The following is a 23,127-nucleotide window of genomic DNA, read 5'->3' as shown; positions in this document are numbered from 1 at the left end:
ATCCTACTTATTCCCTTCATCTACATCTGTGATAGCGAACCTATAGCACATGTGCCCGATGTGGCATGCGGAGTCATGTCACCTGGCATGCATGGTGTCCCCTGTTTCTCTTCCGAGGTTTCTGGTGTACATACGCACACGACCATCAGCTGGCCTTTGTGTGTGTGGCAGTGCTGGAAACTGGAAGAGCTGATCTTCCATTTTCTGTTGTGAGCATGTGGACTGGCCAGCTGATCAGCATGTGCACATGTGGGGCAGTAAATGGAAGACTTTCTGGCTGGCGCATATGTGTGCGCCAGAAACCTGAAGTTCATTTTCTGCCACCTGCAAGCCCCCTGGGCAGCTCCTCTTCCTGGTCGTGGCCCATACGAGCGCACGTAAAAGGTTCCCTTTTTGGCACTTGGTGCCGCACCCCCACGCACCCTCTCTTTTCAGCCCTCAATGCTGAAAAGGTTCACCATCACTGATCTACATGAAAGAGTGGAAACTATTTTTCTATTCAGAGCTATATTTTCTCAGAAATATTTTTTCAGGAGCAATGTTCTGCTGGTGGAAAAAACATGAACCTATTTTTTTCTGTTTTCTTACTACATTACCTCTGTTTTGTTTCCTCCTTGCCCTGTGAATTGCTGAGCTGCCTGAAGAAAACAGTTCACTGTTATCAAAATTACATGTCTTTCTGAAGGAGCTTTGAAATAGGTTTTAGGTCAAAAGCATTCCTTTAGTGGTTTGTGTATCACATTTTCATTTTTGTAACAATTTAAAGAGCCAAAAACATTAATATATTAACAATGGTCCTATATGTTTTCTTACGTGAATCCTGTTTCTGTGGGATTAAACATACCGGTAGTTAGCAAGAATTACTAGTTCATTGGTAGTTACTTCTTGAATTTATACTCTATCATGCTTCCAATCTAACTCTGCTTTGAGGGCATATCAAATTAAAATAGTAAAATATATCACTGAGCCACTTGTTATTCTTAAAGAAATCACAAGAGCAAGAAATCAATGAGAATAATATAAGCACAGCTGAATAACATGTATGTTTTAAAAGCTTGGGAAAATATGTATTCAACAGGCATTGATAAAGAGAATAACATGCGGGGGGGACGACAAGAGAGATATATGCCACAGGGCTACCATTATTTCTGCTTCTTTGCATGTGCAGTATCCAAAACATATTTGCAAATTTATTTTTTCTTTTTTATATGATTGGCATGGTGGCCTAATGGTGAAAACACATGCCTCCCACTCACCAGGTTGAGAGTTCAAACCTACGTAGCAGCAGAAATTTTCTTCTAGGACACAAAGAAACAATATTAGGAAAGTAAGGTTCTACATTTAGGCAAGAAAAAAAATGTACAGGTACAGTATAGGTGGTACCTTGCTCAATAGTAGTAACTGTGAGAGGGATCTTGGAATCCTAGTGGACAACCATTTAAATATGAGCCAGCAGTGTGCAGCACCTTCCAAAAAGCCAACACTGTTCTAGGCTACATAAACAGAGGGATAGAATCAAGATCACGTGAAGTGTTAATTACCACTTTATAATGCCTTGGTAAGGCCACACTTGGAATACTGCATTCAGTTTTGGTCACCACGATGTAGAAAAGATGTGGAGACTCTAGAAAGAGTGCAGAGAAGAGCAACAAAGATGATTAGGGGACTGGAAACTAAAACATATGAGGAACGGTTGCAGGAACTGGGTATGTCTAGTTCAATGAAAAGAAGGACTAGGGGAGACATGATAGCAGTGTTCCAATATTTCAGGGGTTGCCACAAAGAAGAGAGAGTCAAACTATTCTCCAAGGCACCTGAGGGTAGAACAAGAAGCAATGGGTGGAAACTGATCAAGGAGAGAAGCAACTTAGAACTGAGGAGAAATTTCCTGACAGTTAGAACAATTAATCAGTGGAACAGCTTGCCTCCAGAAGTTGTGAATGCCCCAACACTGGAAGTCTTTAAAAAGTTGTTGGATAGCCATTTGTCTGAAACGGTATAGGGTTTCCTGCCTAGGCAGGGGGTTGGACTAGAAGACCTCCAAGGTCCCTTCCAACTCTGCTATTGTATTGTATTATTGTAAGTAATTTGGAAAATATAGTTTATTGCAACAATGATCTATTTATTTATTTTATTTATTTATTGGCTTTCTATGCCATCCATCTCACTAAAACGTGACATTGGGCAGCTTACAATATAATAATGATTAAAAAGTGTAAAAAACTATTAAAATAGAATTAAAAAATTAAAATTAAAAAGCAAAGATGATGGCCAGCCATACCCAATGTAGTGTTTCCTTGTTTGGGTCCCAGGCCAAACAGCAGAACCAAATGTTTAGGCTCTTCCAAAAGGCCAGGAGTGTGGGATCAGATCTCACCTCTGATGGGAGAGCATTCCATAGTATGGGAGCCATAGCAGAAAAGGCTTTTCTCCTGGCATAGGGTTTCCTGCCTAGGCAGGGGGTTGGACTAGAAGACCTCCAAGGTCCCTTCGAACTCTGATATTGTAACAATATCTGCTCCGAATGCGGGTGATGTCAGGAAGGGCATTCGGCCAGTAAACACTCCATCTAGTCCCCCTGACGCTACCCCAAATAATTAAGGGATTACAGGGTCATAAAAAGGGAGTTTATTTTTTCATTTTTATATGTCGTAAATTCACCATAGCAGAACTGAAGTTACACAGAGATCTGTCCATGGACAGTATGAACCACTATATGTATTTCTGGCTTTATGTGAATGAAATCATAAAGTTAAGAATGATATTAGTAGCTGGATCTCATCACTGTTCGGTAAACAATGGCAGAAAACCTGTTATTGTTATGCTAGATAACCATTGTTACCAAGGGGTTGGAAATGAATAGATGGAAAATTTCATCTTGTGAGTTGTAATTTAATTAGAGATGAAATTCTTTCAAATATATTATCGCTGCATTGTGAATGGTAGATTATGAATCCACAACCCTAATTCAATTATATCATTGCATTATATTTCATATGATATGACTCGTTTTCATTTTTTTTATATTTTAGAATATAATTCTTGTGATTGGACACACCAGGAATTTGTCTCTGGTGCATAAGCTCTGAGAGTACATACAATCAACAAGTGATAAATCATGATCATAATCATAGTACAATCATCATGAATCATAAGATACAACACTGAATGACACTCATAAGATGCTATATAAAAACAATTACCATAAATCATAAGGTACAAACAACGAAGTGATAATCATAACTTGCTAAAGGAATAGGTAATAGGAAAGATGAGAAAGATAATTTTACATCTATATGTGCCATTTTTCTCCCGGTCTCAGCATTCTTCTTACCAAGGTGCACAGGTGAAACTCGAAAAATTAGAATATCGTGCAAAAATTCATTTATTTCAGTAATGCAACGTAAAAGGTGAAACTAATATATGAGATAGACTCATTACATGCAAAGCAAGATAGTTCAAGCCGTGATTTGTCATAATTGTGATGATTATGGCTTACAGCTCATGAAAACCCCAAATCCACAATCTCAGAAAATTAGAATATTGTGAAAAGGTGCAATATTCTAGGCTCAAAGTGTCCCACTCTGATCAGCTAATTAAGCCATAACACCTGCAAGGGGTTCCTGAGCCTTTCAATGGTCTCTCAGTCTGGTTCAGTAGGAATTGCAATTATGGGAAAGACTGCTGACCTGACAGTTGTGCAAAAAAACATCACTGACACCCTCCATAAGGAGGAAAAGCCTCAAAAGGTAATTGCAAAAGAAGTTGGATGTTCCCAAAGTGCTATATCAAAGCACATTAATAGAAAGTTATGTGGAAGGGAAAAGTGTGGAACAAAAAGGTGCACAAGCAGCAGGGATGACCGCAGCCTAGAGAGGATTGTCAGGAAAAGGCCATTCAAAAGCATTGGGGACTTTCACAAGGAGTGGACTGAGGCTGGAGTCAGTGCATCAAGAGCCATCACACACAGACGGATCCTGGATGTGGGCTTCAAATGTCGCATTCCTCTTGTCAAGCCGCTCCTGAACAACAAACAATGTCAGAAGCGTCTTGCCTGGGCTAAAGAAAAACAGACCTGGTCTGTTGCTTACTGAAATAAATGAACTTTTGCACGATATTCTAATTTTTTGAGTTTCACCTGTATTAGTATCTCCTTTAGTCTAAAAATCTCCCTCCAGATGAGAGGGTTTGAGGAGGAAGAGTATCTGTTTACTCCTGAGAATAAACAGCAGACAGGGAGGACACCCCGTCCCTATTAATTACTCCTCCCTTATCCAGAAGTTTCAATTCTGACTTCAGTTGGGAAGCCTCTGTCTCCATTTGGTAGTTGTCCAACAATTCTCCTCCGATATCAGCACTTTTCCTCTCAGTATCTGAAGAATTCATAGGTGCTAAAGCTGCAAAGGGATGCGGTAGCTCAGTGGCTAAGACACTGAGCTTGTCGATCAGAAAGGTCAACAGTTCAGCAGTTCAAATCCTTAGCCATAGCCTATTTCGGCACTAAGGATAGCCTATGCTTAAGATCAGGAATGATTTAAATTGTTTAAAGATAGCTTAGCAACAAGGAGCTAAGCTCAATGTAGAGATGTTGTTAATTTCTTATTCTTTTTTTTTTTGCAATATATTTTAGACCGTGTTTGTTAAAAATCTATACCGTGTATGGGTTCTGGGAAGTCAGGGGGGGGCGAAGGAGGTGGGGGCTCGGGCGGGAGGGGGGGGAGGGAATATATTAGGTCAGGCAAGAGGTGTTAGATCTCAATATAAGGTGACTTCACATGTATACTGTTCTTTTTTAATTTTTCTTTAAAAATAGGATAGGCCAAGTATATTGATATGTAGCGGAAATACACCAAGGAGCGGAGGACTGGGAAAGAAGACTGGGAAAGAAGAAAGATGGGCAGAGAGGGATGGGAGAGAGGGTGGGAGGGAAAGGTGAGAAGGAAGGGGGGGAGTGGATGTGGAGAGAGGAGTGGTAGAGGGGGAGGGGAAGTAGGGTAGAATGGGATGATGGAGGGAAGATAGAAAGTTGGTGAGTGGTGGAAGAAAGAGGTGTATGGAGAGCGGAAGAGTTATATTGGGTTTCTATTTTCTGGGGCCTTGTTGACAAGAGGAATTGATGCAATTATTGTTTAATGCTGTATGGTGTTGGCTATCTACAGTATACATGTGAGTGTATGAAAATGAAAATAAAAAATTTGTGAGATGACAATAAAAAATCCTTAGTGCCGTGTAACAGAGTGAGTTCCCATTACTTGTCCCAGTTTCTGCTATCCTAGCAGTTCGAAAGCACGTAAAAAATGCAAGTAGAAAAGTAGGGACCACCTTTGGTGGGAAGGTAACAGCGTTCCTTGCACTTTCAACATTTAGTCATGCCAGCCAAATGACCATGGAGAAGTCTTCAGACAGCGCTGGATCTTCGGCTTTGAAACGGAGATGAGCACTGCCCCCTAGAGTTGGGAATGACTAGCACATATGTGCGAGGAGAACCTTTACCTTTAAAGCTGCAATGCAAATGAGTCAGAGGCTTGGATTTGGTTGTGTAATGAGCATATAGAACTGTTGAAGCAGTGTGTGAACACTTAACTCCTATTTTCCAGGCTCTGGCTGGGTCAGCTTAACTCTTCCAGTGAGATAAATATTCCAGTCTGCCTCTTCTGTGCCAAAAACCCAAATGTGCTCCATCTCAAAGTATTACTTTCCCCACATCAATATGGATGGTGCTGCTGGTAGGGTGGTAAGAAGTACAGGGGCATCTTAGGACAGGAAGAAATGGAAGAAAATCAGATTTATCTTTAATATAATTGGAAGCTACCACAGAGTGATACAACAGAGCTACAGGTCCATGATCAGTCCATGAAAAGTCTTACATGCACGAGATCTGGCTTTTTTAGATAATCGTATATGAGGAAGAAATGTGGTAGAAAGCTAGATGAAGTCTCTTTTAGAAATGGTGAGGTCAGTAGTTTCCTGGCAATGTTGATCAGCAGTTTTTTTTTTGTAGGAAACCTTGGCAACTTCCAGGAATCATTATGCTGCCTGGAGAAAGTGATGTGAATGGTAGCAGTATATAAGGCTTGAAATTATGATATATGAGTAATAGAATAAACTGACTTATTATAGCTGCTCAGGCCAATTTTCTTCCTGGCAGTTTAGTATATAAAACCATCCCGTTCCCATTTCTATAGGAAAATTCAGAGAAGATGCCAAATAAACTTGGTTGCAGATGGTGAGCAGAAGAACATCTGTACATTCAGAAATTGGCCTTGATTATAAGAATTTGCCATCTATGGTTGCTCTTCAAGGATACAAGGCTGATTTGCGTTCAGTAAGAGTGTCCATGAGATTATTTTGATGCCAAAATCTAAAGATGTATTGCAGAGCAAGACTAAATTTGAAGAATAGCAGAAAGGATGAAATCATGGAGCTCATCTTCAAAGATCTGACTCCTGTTCAATATTCTGATTTCTCCATCTGAGACCCTGACCTATGAGGGCATTGAATCCTGACAAATGATTTCAGGAGTGCTCAGGGCATCTGTGACAAACTGTCTCCCTTGTCTAGAAGTAAAACCCTTAAATTGCTATCTCATACAGGGAAAGCTTAGCAGGACAAGCTTAATCAAATTGGTCATATTCTCCACAATATAGATACAGTTTTTATGGGGAGTAAAGATTGCAGCTTAATCCTGACAAGACTAGGAGGGGGGGCAGTGGTGAAATTCAATTTTTTTACTACCAGTTCTGTGGATGTGGCTTGATGGGCATGGTGTGCCTTTGTGGGTGTGCCTTGGTGAGCGTGGCAGGGGAAGGATACTGCAAAATCTCCCTTCCCACCCCACTCTGGAGCCAGCCAGATGTGGCATTTGTCGGTTCTCCAAATTTCTGCTCCCGGTTTGCCGAACTACTCAAAATTTCCACTACTGGTTCTCCAAAACTTGTCAGAACCTGCTGGATTTCATCCCTGGGGGTGGGGTATGAATTTCTGAATAGTCTGGATTGGTAAGTTATCATTTTTAATTCTCGATGGGGCAGTATAAACCCCAGACAAAATTGCTGTACAATCACCTGCTTGAAGAGCAGATGGCAGCCATGATCAGGAGGCTCTTTTGTGGATTTGTCTAATGTGCCACATGCCTCCTGGACTGGAATGGCAGACTGGCTCGCAGTCACTCATACTTTAATCATTTCCTAATTGGATTGTTCCAATGCACTCAATATGTGGGGATGTCTTTGAAGCACACTCAGAAACTTCAATTGGTTCAGAATGCAGTGGAGCACAGAGTTTTGGGGGCGCCAAAAATTACCATGCAACATTACTACTGTAGTTGCTGCATTGGCTTCCGGTACGCTTCCAGATACAATCCGAAGTGTTGCTTATCATCTTTAAACTCTATATGGCATGGGACTATCTAGCTCCCGGGATTTCCACCTGTTGTACCAGATACAACAGCTGGGCATGCCCCAGATGCCTTCTCTCAAACAGTGCCACTTTTTACAACCAAGGACGTATGCCTTCTCTGCCACATTGTCTGTCCTATGAAACACTGCCAGTCCCCCCCCCCCCCCCATGTTCTTGGCCTTCTGGAAACTGTTAAAACCTGGCTTTCCCCCCTTATGTTAGGGCCAAAATATTAAGGCAGCCAGCTATATGTTTGTTTGTTTTATAGTATTGTTATGCCGTGCCTTGGATGTTTTTTTTTTTTAATTATCTTGATACAATTGCCAGATCTCATTTGGCTGCCAACCCTTTGGATGGTTCATCAGTTTTCAACTTTGACAGAAAATTAGTTCTTTTGGTCTATTTGGTTTCAGAAAAGGAATCACTTTTTTCCAACAACTCTGGTCAAAAAGCCAATTATAAATATATGCACAGGAACAATCCATGAAATAATATCCCATCATTAAAGAGGAACATGATTTTTATTAACAGGTGGTTGATAAATGCTGGGATCATCATAGTTGTCAGACAAGGAGGAAAGGGACCATCACTGGACAACAATATATTTTCTTAAAATCTATATATATAAATGTGTGTGTGTGTGTGTTTGTGTGTGTGTGTGGTCCAGCATACCTCTGGAAGACCTTGAGCAATTTCAACCAAACTTGGTACACAGATGACTTACTCTCTGGAAAAAAAATACTGTGGGGGTGAGATACCCCTAACACCCCTTGATGTGTATGTTCCGTTAGGATACGGCCTGTTGTGCCTTAAAATGGCTTCTACCATACTGCCATAAAATGACTTCTATGTACAGCACAGTGGAGTTCCCATGGTAACGGCTTCACCATACTCCACAAGGAGGCTCCCTCTGGTAAGGGGGAAAATCTAACATTAGAAATTATATTTGGTCTGGACATTTTCAACAACATAAGGCTTTTCCTGTCTAATACAGGATTGGGATAAATAAATACCCGGGCAACGCTGGGTTATCAACTAGTAAAATAATAAAAGTAATTGTGACTATTGTTTTCCATCTATCAAGTCCTTCCCAAGGACTTGGAATAGGCAGATGTGGATATTTTGTGGTGTTAGAGATGTTGTTTCAGGATGTAAGCTCTTCTGAGTAAAGATGCCTTTTGCAATTGACTGATGGTGAATTTATCAAAGCCCGTGGTGTACAAGTGGTGTTCCTGTTGTTTTTGGGATTGTACCCAAGGTGCCTATGACTATTAGTATTTCTGATTCTAGATGTTGTTCTTTCCAGAACTAGTACATTTGTTTCAAATATCCTCTTCTTGTTGGATTATTTCTTTCTTTCTTTCAAATCAATGTATATTTGCAACAGGTAAAACACCTTTCCTTCCAGTAGTTCTGTGGCTGCTGGCTGTGGTTTCTCAGCCAATAATCCTGAGCCTTGTAGCCCATTTTTCAGTAGATATCTAGGAACTCCAACACATAGCATGGTCCTTGCTGACATGGGCAACTACTGAGTTGGTGCGGGTTTCATTTAACTTGAGTTGAAGGCAGCATTGGAGTGGTCAGCAGGGTACATTCTGGCATGTACACGTTGAGCTAAGGAATTTGATGCCAGGGTCAACTGGTCAAACTGGACCACTACTTGACTGTGATGCAGACCCAAGGTTCTCGGGTTTTTTCCCTGACTACATATTGTAATGGACTGAAGATCACTATTTTTTCTACAGGAGGAAACAATTGACACCTATGCTTTATTACTGCAATGCAACATTTTGGTCTCAGGCCCTTTGCTTGTGACTTAGTCTACTCTCTCTGGAAGAGAGTCCTTTCATCCAAACGTTTTTCCAATTAGTTTTTGTGCCTGAAAACTATTGACAAATGTACATTCCAGTAATTTTGCTAAGATGGACGTGGTGGCTCAGTGGCTAAGATGCTGAGCTTGTCGATCAGAAAGGTCAGCAGTTCAGTGGTTCAAATCCCTAGTGCCGCGTAACAGAGGGAGCTCCTGTTACTTGTCCCAGCTTCTGCCAACCTAGCAGTTTGAAAGCATGAAAAAATGCAAGTAGAAAAAATAGCAACCACCTTTGGAGGGAAGGTGTGTTCTGTGCACTTTTTGCGTGACCACGGAGACGTCTTTGGACAGCGCTGGCTCTTCAGCTTTGAAATGGAGGTGAGCACTGCCCCCTAGAGTCAGGAACGACTAGCTCATATGCATGAGGGGAACCTTTACCTTAATTTTTCTAATGCTTTTACAAGGCAACACAAGTCTGATTTATCTATTTTGATGCGAAAGAAGAATTTAAGCACTGATTAGAATCTGAACAATTAGGTTATTTTCGGGAAAAGAATGTTATTTTCTTCCTTGGAATGTCTGTCATGAATTTTATAAGGTTATGTGTTCATATCTGACTGGTGAAATGAAGGATTCATAATCAATGCTTGGAGTTTATGTAGGGACGACAATGTTTCTGCTAAGCAGCCACTCCCGACCATTTATCTGTACCTTTTAAGCACAATGGGCTTATTATTTTTTTCTCCATTTAGTTTTATTTCCAGTCTGGCCTGGTGGTGACAGTAGAACATAGCAGAAAGAGAATGACTAAAACATTGTGGAAAGCTAAATCCGCATGATCATTACATGCAAATTCATCAAAGCGCGATATCTGAAATTCTTCCACTAGCATAACTAACAGCTCAAATGTAATATAACAAATCAACACATGTGAGGCAACTTTTGATAGTGCTCTTGAGCTTGCTTTTATGGTTTTGCTTTTTAAATTCATTGTAACCCAGATGAGATTCAAGCTGTATTCAATCAAGACCAGAGTCAGCATATTGTGATTGTGCTCTTTCAAATTCTGTCCACCTTGTCCGTCCAGCACAAAAATTGAAGTAGAATCTTGAAATCAACGTCTAAGGCAGCAGTGTCAAACTCAAGGCCAGCGGGCTGGATCCGGCCTGCAGGTTACTTAGATCTGGCCCGCGGGACCACCCTGGAAACAGCATAGGACCGGCCTGCAGTGCTTCTGCTAGCGAAAACAGAGCTCGGGAGGGCTGTGTGCACCCATCCACCCCCGGCTCCATTTTCGCTGGTAGAGGGTTAGCAAACAAACTAAAAACAAAACAAAAGGAGAAATGTTTTCCCTTTTGCATTTGAGCATGCAAGAAGGGACAGGAAAGGAGAAAGGCAAAGAGGAAAGGCGAAGAAAAAGAAAGAAAGATGGGAAGAGACCAAGGAAGAAAAAAAGGAAAGAGGGGAAGGAAGAAGAAAGGAGAATGAAGAGGGAAAGAAAAAGAAGAAAACAAGGGAAGGAAGGAAGATTATAATGACAGTGAGGGAGGGTCTGAGGGAAATCTGCCTTAGCACTTGGCCACCACAGGTGCCCCCAACACAAGTGATGTTGAGTTGGCCACGCCCACCCTGGCCACATCTCCAGCCCCTCCCCCCCCAAGGTCAAACATAACCCTGATGCAGCCCTCAAGGAAATCGAGTTTGACACCTGTGGTCCAAGGCATATATCAAAATTTCATGGGATTGCAAGCTTTCTTCGGAATTCTATTTGATCATCAGGAGACTAACCTCAGTCTAAAAGTGTTGTATTTTAGATTCGAGTGTGTACATTCAGTTGCGGTAGCATGGCAATTCATCTGAAAAAGTTTTATTTTTTTTTAAATACCAGCAACTAGGGTTGTCCCATCATTTCATAATTCCTGAAAAATAAGAGAAGGAGAATAATTCACACTGAGTGGGTGAATGTGAGAATGTGAATGTGAGAATGAAAATTAAAGAAATTAACACAAACCTTTCCTGCTGTCTAACACACAAATCTACCACACACACACCCAAATAAATTGTAAACAAACCATTTCAGAGGTGGTATTCAGCAGATTCTGACCAGTTCTGGAGAACAGGAAGTGGAAATTTTGAGTAGTTCCGAGAACCGGTAAATACCACCTCTGACTGGCCCCACCTCCATCTATTCTCTGCCTCCTGAGCCCCAGCTCATCAGGAGATGGGCATTTTGCAGTAACGTTTCCCTGGGGTGGGGAGGAAATGGAGATTTTACAGCATCCTTCCCCTGCCACACCCACCAAGCCATGCCACGCCCACCAAGCTAGGCCCACAGAACTGGTAGTAAATTTTTTTGAATCCCATCACCGAACCATTTGCATTACCTTTGCTGAAGACCATAGACTGGAAACCATTAGATGCTACTTTACAAATGAACTTTCATTAAAGTCCTCTAAATTTTGCTCTCTCTGTGACTAGGACTGTTCAAATAATATCACTGTATAGTGTAGACTGACTAAGAAATGGAATGCTCATTTTGTGGCAGAGATCCATATAAGTAGGACATTAGTTCAAAGTATGTGTAGAAGAAACTCTTTACTGAGCCATCAATCAATGGCAATGCTAAATATCTCTTGTTGAGTAGAAATTCCAGCATTGCAAGACTTAGAGTTTTAGGATAAAAATTGGATAGGTTGCTCCATCCTTACCTAATTAGGACAATCAGCTTCCTCATTTTCTCATTTTTTTCGGCCATTCTTCCCCCCCCCCCCATAAATAATCTCTTTTAAAAAGTTGAAATAACTGCATAATATTTTTGTTGATAACTGTAAGAGCTATTTGAGTAGAAACATCCAGTGTCTGTGCAAGTTTTATACTCTTGAGTTTGTAATGGCTGATCTTCTGTTTTAATGCTGGTTTACTTTCGTTTGGCAGAAAGTGGATGTTTTTGCAAAGGGCAAATATTGAGTCTAATTTAATTATTTTATAATTTTTACCTCCCATTATTCAACTGGGGCATTTTACTTGGACAATTACAGAAATAAATATTTTTGAATGAAGGAATCAAAATGTGAAAAAGTAATATTAAGGAAATAATTGGTGAGAGGCTACACATAAATATTTTGTCTTAATAATAACCATCATGTAGAGAGATATAAGGCAGCTCTTTTGTATTAGTGATGTAGTTTTTATGATGCTTTTTCTGGATTTTACACTATATCGAATCAGTGCATACCAAAGCCAATATTCAAATGCTACATATAAATAAGCATGCATTTGTTCTGAAAGCTATCATGACTAGGGGAGACACGATAGCAGTGTTCCAATATCTCAGGGGCTGCCACAAAGAAGAGGGAGTCAAGCTATTCTCCAAAGCACCGGCGGGCAGGATAAGAAGCAATCGACGGAAACTAATCAAATAAAGAAGCAACCTGGAACTAAGGAGAAATTTCCTGACAGTTCGAACAATTAATCAATGGAACAACTTGCCTCCAGAAGTTATGAATGCTCCAACACTGGAAGTTTATAAGAAGATGTTGGATAACCATTTGTCTGAAGTGGGGTAGGGTTTCCTGCCTAAGCAGAGTGTTGGACTAGAAGACCTCCAAGTCCCTTCTAACTCTAGTTCTATTCTATTCTGTTCTTCTTTATTGTTAAGGCTGTAAGAAGCCCTCTTAATCCTCCATGGAAAATGTTGCATTCACTTTCTTTTGGAGTTGACTTATGTGGCTCGGATTGAGTTTCTAACAGATCCTTCATTTCTTCAATTTTTATATGAATGATTTATGTAACTTTCCTTGAACTCTGAGCATGGAGTGAATTTATTGTTTAAGTAATCAACACATATTCATGACAAAAAGAAATGACAATGGAATCCAGAGAGACCCCTGTGGTATATGTGTCATAAAAATAAATAAGGAGGATATGCAAAACAATGGTTTTAAGTGTTTATAGTATAAATCTTTTTGTTTAAACTTCCAGCCGTTGAATCCAGTCATCTTCCATTGTATTCTCTTCCTATATTTTCCTTTTCATTCTTCCTAAACAAGAAGTTCAGTTTTCTTTAGCCAATGAAATCTTGATTTCACTATTTTGGGATTTTCCTCTTATATTTTTCTTCTAAAGCCTTTTTATATTTCTGTGAGCTTGGGTTTATCAAGATTTCCAATGTCTGTTTCTCGTAATGTGGATGCTACAGCTTTGATTACATAAGAATAATTATTTGGAGAACTAATTTGTTATTGCTGTTTATAAGATTAGTACTGTAAATTGAGATAATAATTAAAATTTCTTTTGAGCCAAATTTGATTCTTGATGTTTTCAAGGACAAATCCATGCATTTTTCTTGGCAACGGTATGGAGGTGGTTTGCTGTGAATGAATCGATAGAAGGATGGATGGATGGATGGATGGATGGAGAGACAGATAGACTGATTGAGTGATTTCCCAATGTAGCCTACATTCTTGGAATTCCTTGGTGATGCTCAATCCAAATATTAACTAGGACCAATTCTGTTTGGCTTCTGAGCCAAAGTCAATCAAAAGCTACCACCTACTGAGATTTTTCAGGGAGTTCTTCACATCACACAGACATTTCCAGATAAATTGTTCCTTGATATTTTTTGAAAATATCTTTTTTGTATTTAGAGTAGTAATGTCACTTAAAACAAGTACTTAATTTGATTTCTATTAAGCCTTTTCATTTCTTTGATTTATATCTGTCTTAACATTGTGATATATTAAAGAAAAGACAATGTATTCCAGAGAGAGAACCACTGTGTGTATAATGAAAGGAATGCATGCGGTTATTTTGCTATAAGTACGTATAGTAAATTGCAAACTGAATTGGAAAAGGAAAACAACAAACATATGTGAGAATTGGCCCTGGGAAAAATGTTTGGAGGTAGAAAAATGAAAGACAGTTACAAGACATATAGCAAAGGGAGTTTATATAAAAATATAATGCATTGTTCTATAGATAGAAATTAAGCTGCTAGAAAATAATAAAGGTATTCTGAATTGTGTTTGAGTAGGATAGATCTAACTTTTTGACATTGTATGGCTCATCATATAGCTAAGCTCCTTATTTAACTCAAGAAGGATTAATGCTTGATTTGATTATAAAGTTCGAGTTTAAAAATTGAAACTTGAAGAAAAGTTATTATTTTATTAAATGAATTAATCTATATCTACTTTCCTAGATTCAGGATTTTAAAAGCCTGAATGCTGCTCTGATTTTTGGGGGGCTGGGGTGGGGAAGGGGGTGTGAGGAAGGGGCGTGGGGAAGGGGGAGCTGGATTTATTGTCTCCAGATTTTGCTCTTATAAATTACATAAAGATGCAAAACCCGAGGAGAATCCACATCTGGAAGTTGCTTTAGGCCCATTTCTTAATACATTATATATTATAGAGAAATATATAGAGGCAATATAGAATAAAACATTCTTCTTTTACTGAAGTAAAAAAGAAATCACCAAATAAACGAAGTTCGATATTCTATTATATATACTGTGACTTTTGTATGAACTTTTCAAGCATTTATAGGCAACCATTTAAAACATATTTTCCATGTAATGGACTGTTATCATACAATAATTGTTGGGAGTATTATCCTATACAAAGGCCATTTGAAAGTTTTAGTGTTCCAGAAAAAAAAAAAACCTGGAAAGCATAAAAAGAATGAAATTTGAACTTATAATAGAGGGCTCTCACAATTAAGAAAAGGAAAAAGTGCGTTAAAATTTTTGGCACTCAGTAGTCAACTAATGGCAAATGATGTGCTTTTTCATTGAGTTGCAATTGATCAGACCAAGTCCATCTCATCCAGCATACTGTTCTATTAGACCTCTAAATCAGTGAAGAGCTCTGAGCTTTAGGATCTGTTCTGAGTGACAAGTGACATCACAAGAATCATATTTTCATCGCACAAATGTCAAGAATGGTATATATAAATATATATATTTGTTTTCTGAGGTTTTCGCGGGTGTTAGTGTGTAGGTCTCTAGTTGTTCGGGTTTTCTCCCGCATAGAATTGGAGATGTCTTGGCGACGTTTCGACGAAGTCACATTCGTCATCTTCAGGCTGCTGCTGACTACTTCAGGTTTGGTGTTTCCAGGAGTAGTGTGGGATCTTGGCTGTTTTGTATATATATATATGTATATATATTTATATATATTTATATTTATGCTAGAGCTCGCAAGTTTACTGTATAAGTAGTTCGATTATTACAATTGGCCTCATAGAACTTCCCTCAACCTGGGGCTCTTTAGATGTAGGCTTTTCCTACTGTTCTCATAATTCCTAGTTTGCCAACGTTTGTCCATGCTGCCTTAGAATTCTGCAAAATGCAACCGCACAGATTCAGAAGACACCGTCTTGGAGAAGAACTTAAATTTCTCTTTGATCTGCAATTTCAGCCTAGGGATAAGCTAAACTAGATAGCAAATACAGCAGTGGAAAACCTTCCTGTCCTAGAAGTGATCAATTATACCTCTTAAAGTTTATACCACAACAATATTTCTGAATTTCCTTTCTTCCTTGTTCTGCTAAAAGCCACGGTGACCCACAGCCTGGATTTTACCTGTACAAGCGCTCAGTTCCCAATTTGCTCCTCGAAACACAGAATTATAATAAAGCAAATGTTACAGATCCTTCACAGATATAAACGGCATGTTTTCTTATAACTTTTCCAGATGGAGCGCAAAGGGTTTTTTGGCTACTACCTGCAGCCACACAAATTGTTAGATGCAGCTTCTGGAGCCTCTTAAAATAGTGGCCAAATTATAATTTTTGATACAACAGCACAGGACAATTATTAGATGCACAGGAGTAATTCTATTAGCTGTACTTAGTTAATTTAACTTACATGAAATGATATAGAAGAGAAATCAAATGTAAGTATTGCTCTGGTCCTGTCGACCTCACTGTCCTGCTAGCGAAAGATGCACCTCTCAGAGATTCCGTACACACCGCTTGGCCCCAACAATTTCTACCAAAGAACTGACCCTCCAGGAGAAAATGACGTGATTCGTATGCTTGGTCATTCCTTTTGTATGTGAAAGGTTCTTGATGCTGAGCTTGCTGTCTTGTTTGATTTTCCCAGATCAGTCTTTGCGTTGATCTGAGATCAGAACTGTCTGGCTTTTTCTAGTTAATACAATAGCAGAGTTGGAAGGGACCTCAGAGGTCTTCTAGTCCAACCCCCTGCCTAGGCAGGAAACCCTATACTGTTCCAAACAAATGTCTACCCAACATCTTCTTAAAGACTTATAGTGTTGGGGCATTCACAACTTCTGGAGGCAAGCTGTTCCACTGATTAATTGTTCTAACCGTCAGGAAATTTCTCAGTTCTAGGTTGCTTCTCTCTTTGATTAGTTTCCACCGATTGCTTCTTGTTCTACCCTCTGGTGCCTTGGAGAATAGTTTGACTCCCTTTTTTTGTGGCAACCCCTGAGATATTGGAACACTGCTATCATGTCTCCCCTAGTTCTTCTTTTCATTAAACTAGACATACCCAGTTCCTGCAACCATTCTTCATATGTTTTAGCCTCCAGTCCCCTAATCATCTTTGATGCTTCAAAGCTTGTCTTGATTTTGGGAAGCAGATTATGTATGAGCCGTGCTAGGTATATTGAGCTTAAAGAAGAGAAGGCTCAGGGGAAACATGATAACAGTCTTATTTATTTATTTATTTGGTTGGTTGGTTGGTTGGTTGGTTGGTTTGTCAAACATGTACAAGATAACAGGTGTAAGTATAAACATGGACATGAACCAGTGGTGGGTTCTGGATCCCGATGCAACCGATACGGTGAGTGCATGCGTCCTACCTTCCAGTGACGCCTCCACAACACTCCAGCTGTTCAGCGGAGTGTCACACAGGTGCTGTACGCACCGTGCGCGGAAGACCCGAAGAGTTTAAAGACAGGTAAGGATGACGGGCGGGTGGGTGTGCCCTCCAGAGCACCGTACAGGAATGTTACCCGGTGCTCCGTGCAGGCCCTGGTATTCCTGTACCGGGGCGTACCGCCTGCAACCCACCACTGACATGAACAAAGGAAATGAGTACAAATAAATGGGGACAGTAGGACAGGGACGGAAGGCATGCTGGTGCACTCATCACGCCCACTTTACGGACCTCTTAGGAATGGGGTGAAGTCCACGGTAGACAGTTTGAGGTTGAAGCTGTGAGGTTTAGAGGATGTAACAATGGAGTCAGATAGAGCATTCCAGGCGTTGACCACTCTGTTGCTGAAGTTATATTTTCTGCAATCGGGTTTGGAGAGGTTTACCTTGAGTTTGTATCTATTGTATTATTGAGGTTGAAGCTGAAGAAGTCATTGACAGGCAGGACGTTGCAGCAGAAAATTTTGTGTACTATGCTTAGGTCTTCTAATACTTTAAAGGGTTGTGACAAGGGGGGAAAATGTACACCTGTACTCTGTAATGCCCCAGGATAGGATAAGAACCAACAGGTGGAAACTTTACAGAGAGAGATACAAACTCAAAATAAGAAGGAATTTCCTGACTGGGAGCACTGTTAAGCACAGAAAACAACCTACTTCCTGAAATCAAGGGTGCTTCATCACTGGAGATTTTCAAACAGATGTTGATCAGCCATTTGACTGGGATGGACTCAGGATTCCTCCCTTGTATAGGAGTTAGAGTAGAAGACATCCAAGTTCCCTTTCAACCCTCCATTGTTATGGTTCTCTAATTCTCTGCTTCCGAGGAACAGAGTAAAGGCAATTTTTCAACATTTCCTCTGGAACTGTAGAATGATTTGCTGGGAAATCAAGTCTTGTCTATTAACTTCGGGAATTCTTCCAGCCTCCTTTAGGCAAGGCGTAGTGGCCTCTTTTTAACATGCCTCCATCCTTCATTCCAAGGGGTAGTTTTGTATTTCCCCTAACGTTGCTGCTGCTATTGTTTTAGTCCCCCCCCCCCCAAGCAAGAGCAAATATAGCAAGGGAAAAAAAGCAGTGGAAGGGTGCCAGCTACTCCCCCTGTTTGCATCTTCCCATTGGCCAGCTGGAAGAAATCCTGGCTGGGATACCAATGCAACAACCCAAGATTAGTGCCAGGATTGTGACTGTGAGGAGGTTTTTCTTAATCTCTGTTTTAGAGTCCTGGGACAGTTAGTGGGAAATACTTTGGATTGCTTGTTAAAAATCTGTTTGCTCCAAATTTAATATGTCTGTTCCCAAGAGAGCTATTATTCTGGACCGCTTCTAAGTCAGAAGAGTATTCACTAATTTGAAAAAAGAGGGCTTCCTAATGATTGCACCCATATTATGGAATATCTTGACCCACAAAGTTAGCTGGTGTCCTCCGTGGCTGTTTTTTCATGTTGCTGGATATGAGTATTGTTTATTCAAACAGGCATTTGTTATATCTGGTAGAAAATATTTGTTATGTTTTGGTTTTAAATATTGACTCTGCGTGCTGTTCTTGGTTGTTTTGTTAAAATTGTTTTTATGTAATTGTAAACAGGCCTCTGGGGTGTTTTTATTCAAAAGGATATAGATGCCTTGTTAAATAATGGTGCTGTGTAATGTTTCAGATCCAATTCTGCAAAATGCTTTGTAGCTGACAGGAGCATAACTGTTGTGCTGGACTGCATCTCCACATTAAAGAAACTCCACAGCCTTAATAAATGCAATACTGTAAAATCACCATATTTTTATTCATCACAGTATGTAGTCCCTGAAAGTATTCACATTTTGATATTGTGGTAATTTAAAAAAAAAGTAACATAGCATTCCCCCTCTTTTTAAAAGTTCCATTTATTTCACATGAAAATAAAATAAAATAATTTCCACCAGGGATATGTGAGGTTTGATTTGGAAAATCAATTCAGACAATTCTTTGAATTGACAGATTACATTGTTCAATAATCATATAGCTACATCAGTTATTCCAATTTGATCAGAACTAATCTATGCACCTTTAGTTCCTATGCAAACTAAATTAAATTTGACTTTCCCAGGGTTTAGAACATTTACTGTTATGCTCCAAGCACATTATATAGCCATGATAGGGAACGTATGGCAATTGTGCCACAGGTGGGACATAGAACCCTCTCTGCGGGCACGCCAGCCGTCACCTCAGCTCAGCTCCACTGTGAATGCGCTCATGCCTCCCACCAGCCAGCTGGTTTTGGGATCTCTGTCGTGCATGCATGGGGGACAAGGCACATCAAGGGGTCACGTGTGTATGCATAGGGGGAGTGTGGAGGGTCATGTGCGCATGCACAGGGGGGCGGGAGAAGAATGAGGGTTCCATGCACATGCGTGGGGGGTGCCGCACATGTGGGAGGGTCACACATGCATGTGTGGCAGACGGGGCGCACAGGGAGGGGCTTGTGTGCGCTTTTGGCATGCGACAACAAAAAGGTTAGCCACCACTGTTATAGAGAGTAAGGGACAAAAATTAATTAAGTTGCATGAAATTTTTTCACACTTATAACTCACAGAAAGTGAACTACATTGGGTCATCATTTGCAATCGAGTTCTCAAATGTTGTTTCACAGGGATGAAATGGGAAAAAATAACTGATTCGGGAATGTTGCCCACCGGTGTCTAATGTTGCTGAAGATCTTATTAGGGAAATGACTGATTGGGGTTTTCAGCTGTTAGGCAATTGCTTACTAAGAGTGATGTTGTTTTAGATAATGTGTACATGGGAAGAGAAATTACAGGCTTGAGGAGGACAAGCTAAGAACATTTTGTGGTGCAGGTTGTTTTCTCTGATGTAGCAGCCCTGTGCTCGACCTGGATAGCTATAAATAAATGTCAGTATTTTTAAAACATTGGTAGGACTGATCTTCTTCCAAAGGAAACAAGACCAGCATAACTTTACCCTGGAACTTCTTACCAATCAAAAAGTAAGCATAATAAGGTACATTGATGACTTATAGTTGCGGTCTAGATGTCTGAAGGTGCTGCAGGATGAAATGGCAGAGAACTATGACGTTAAAGTGGATTTTACTACTAGACCACACACAGTGGCATTTTTCTAAAACCGCTTCTGTGTTTTTTTAAAAAGAAACTTTCCATGTAACTATAATATCTGACCGATTTTAATCTATCCTGCCCTATGCTACTGCTCCTTCTTTATACAAGACTTTGTTATATTCATTCAATTCAGAACAGTATAACTAAGACCTACTACTGCAGGATTTTGCTTTATGTATAGAGTATAATGTGTCCTTGTTTAAAAATAACTGTATCTGCAACAATATGTAACATGTATTTATCTGGATCTCGTTCACAAATGCCCATTAAGCTATGAAGGTTTGTGCATGAACCAGTCTTAGGAGCAAGGAAAAATATATAGTTTTTGTTTGAGAGGGAAAAAATATGGCTTAGTGGCTAGGACTGAGCTTGTTGATCAGAAAGGTCAGCAGTTGGGCAGTTCAAATCCCTAGTGCTGCGTAACGGAGTGAGCTCCCGTTACTGGTCCCAGCTTCTGCCAACCTAGCAGTTCGAAAGCATGTAAAATGCAAGTAGAAAAATAGGGACCACCTTTGGTGGGAAGGTAACAGCATTCAATGCACCTTTGCGGTTTAGTCATGCTGGCCACATGACCACGGAGACATCTTCGGACAGTGCTGGCTCTTCGGCTTTGAAACGGAGATGAGCATCGTCCCCTAGAGTCGGGAACGACTAGCATATATGTACAAGGGGAACCTTTACTTTTAAATTTTGCAGTTATTAATTACAGTACACAATTAAAAAAAACCTAAAGCAATTCAAATAATATTACAACAATGTTTTTGATTTTCATTTTAACAGAACTTTATTGTACTGGATAATTGTTGAGCAATTTACCTCTTTTTTTAAAAATCTAACACAGCTCCTTTATGCCAATTATATTGCTCCTTCTGCTGCTATGGATATTGGAATAGAACAGCCTACAAAAAATGAAATTTACAAAAGAATTGATCCGCCATTTGAAGATCTTTTTGACCCAGCAGAAGAATATATCCTCACCCTTCTTTTGGTTCCATGGATGAAGATGATAGAGGAAGACCGAGAAACATATGGGAAGGTAATCTATGAACATATACATGAACAGTGTGGCATCCGGGTATTGTTAGCTTTGATACATAATAATAGTGGCAATATTTATAATATTAGTTACATTAATAATACTCAAATAATAATAATAATAATAATAATAATAATATTAAAATTGAAGTTATTAACATGTTAGTATTTGCTCCACCATGTATATAATCCTTCCATATGAAGCCTGTCTTGATCTTCCTAACTATGACCTAACCTCCCTTTCAGCATCTCCTTTGTTTGACTTTACTCCATTCAGAGGTGGCATTCAGCCGGTTTGGACCGGTTCGCCTGAACTGGTAGTGGAAACTGCGGGTTGCCCCGCTCACCCGCCCCGGCTCCATGCTGCCCTATTTAGGCACATTTTCAAGCCAAAGTGCATGCGTGGAAGGTCTAGTGCATACATGGACGGGGCATGTGCACTCACATTTGCGAACCGGTAGGGAAAGTAAGTGAATACCCCCCCTCCCCGATTCCATTCCTATCATCATTAGGGAAACAGTCTGCGTTTTTCATTCTTCCATATTCCTGCCAAATCCTTTGCTCAAATATAAAAGACTGCCCTTTGGCAATTTTTAACTGAAGGCTTATTGCTATGCCAATTAAACAAAACAAAGTGATACAAGGTAATTTGTAGGCAGATAGTTCTACAAAACAAAACAATATTACCAGCTGCCTTTATACTCTTCAGCTTGTACTTCGAATCAAGTATTTAGGATGCTTTTTCCCAGCAGCATTTCAAAGGAGGTGATATTAGCAATTACTTCTTCCTTTTTGCTAGCAAGAATAGCAGTTTCAATGAAAACAATATTTTTCAATTGCTTAATTACAACCATTTGAACGTTAAGTTTTGGTAAATGTTGCAGAGTGTTCCTGTTTAGAGATCAATCAGCCTTTCTGTCCAAGTTAGTAATCCATTCTTCTATTTTCTTTTCCAATTCCATGATTATTGAGCATAGTGCAAGTTTTAAATTTTTTCTCCTTACGTTTTCAGTTTTAAGTTTCCCCTCCTTAAGCTTTTAGGATTTCCTTTGTAATTGAACAGACCTTATCATTTTCCCCAACATGCTGATACCTATGCTATATTTTGGTGCTCCTGTTTTATTTGTTTATTATTTATCAACATTATTTGCAATTCAAATTTCTGGATTCAACTCCTGCCAAGGTAGCTTACAAATAATCTCAAAACTTGTTAATGTTTCAGTAAAGATTATTTGCTTGTAGTCCCAATAGACCCAACTACCTATTCACCAGTGGTGGGTTCCTCTCCCCGTTGTTACCGGTACCCTGCACACAGGGCCAGGAGTACTGGTTGTGCATGCTTGCTGCGCACGCATGCACACTCCACTGGCTCTGCAACACCCAGCTGCTTACCAGTACAGTGGCCGCTGCTCTCGGCTGTTACGAGTATGCCCGTACCGGGCCGTACCAGCCAGAACCCACCACTGCTATTCACTATCGGAAGTAGCAATGTTCTTTTTAGTGCTTTTAGCATCTTTTTTATAACAAACAAATAAATAAATGCACTTGTTAGTCCATATTAAATAAACTGGTAAATTTATATTAAATTTTGTTTTTCATGCAAAACAAAAAAGAAAACAAATAAAACGTATCAATTAGTATGCAGATACCACTAGTGACTTTGCCAGTTTTCTTTGAAAATGAGAGGATATTTCTCCATACCTGAGATTCTGTGGTGGAATGTAGTCTGGATTCCCAGGAGGGAGGGAGGGGCTGCATTCCAGAGGGCATACTATGGAAGGTCTGGAGGAATTGGGTAAAACAACTGCTCCTTAACAATTTCCAAAGTATATCTACAGTGATGCAACTAGTTTGGCAAGATTTCCGTCTATA

At 39.9% G+C, this 23,127-nt stretch overlaps 1 protein-coding gene across 2 annotated transcripts in view; it reads left to right on the top strand.

The window, feature by feature from the left end:
- Window positions 1–23,127, top strand: part of RGS22 (regulator of G protein signaling 22) — a 105,051-nt gene that overhangs the window by 46,155 nt on the left and 35,769 nt on the right. For both annotated transcript variants that reach the window (XM_032222981.1, XM_032222983.1), the window contains one exon: window positions 21,062–21,256. In XM_032222981.1, coding sequence (XP_032078872.1) covers window positions 21,062–21,256 — 195 coding nt within the window. The remainder of the gene's footprint in view (window positions 1–21,061; window positions 21,257–23,127) is intronic.

This window comes from Thamnophis elegans, chromosome 8 (genome assembly GCF_009769535.1).
Source record: "Thamnophis elegans isolate rThaEle1 chromosome 8, rThaEle1.pri, whole genome shotgun sequence".
Classification (NCBI taxonomy): Eukaryota; Metazoa; Chordata; class Lepidosauria; order Squamata; family Colubridae; genus Thamnophis; species Thamnophis elegans.
The sequence above is the reverse complement of the archived record's forward strand: the minus strand, read 5'-3'. Positions and strand labels throughout refer to the sequence as shown.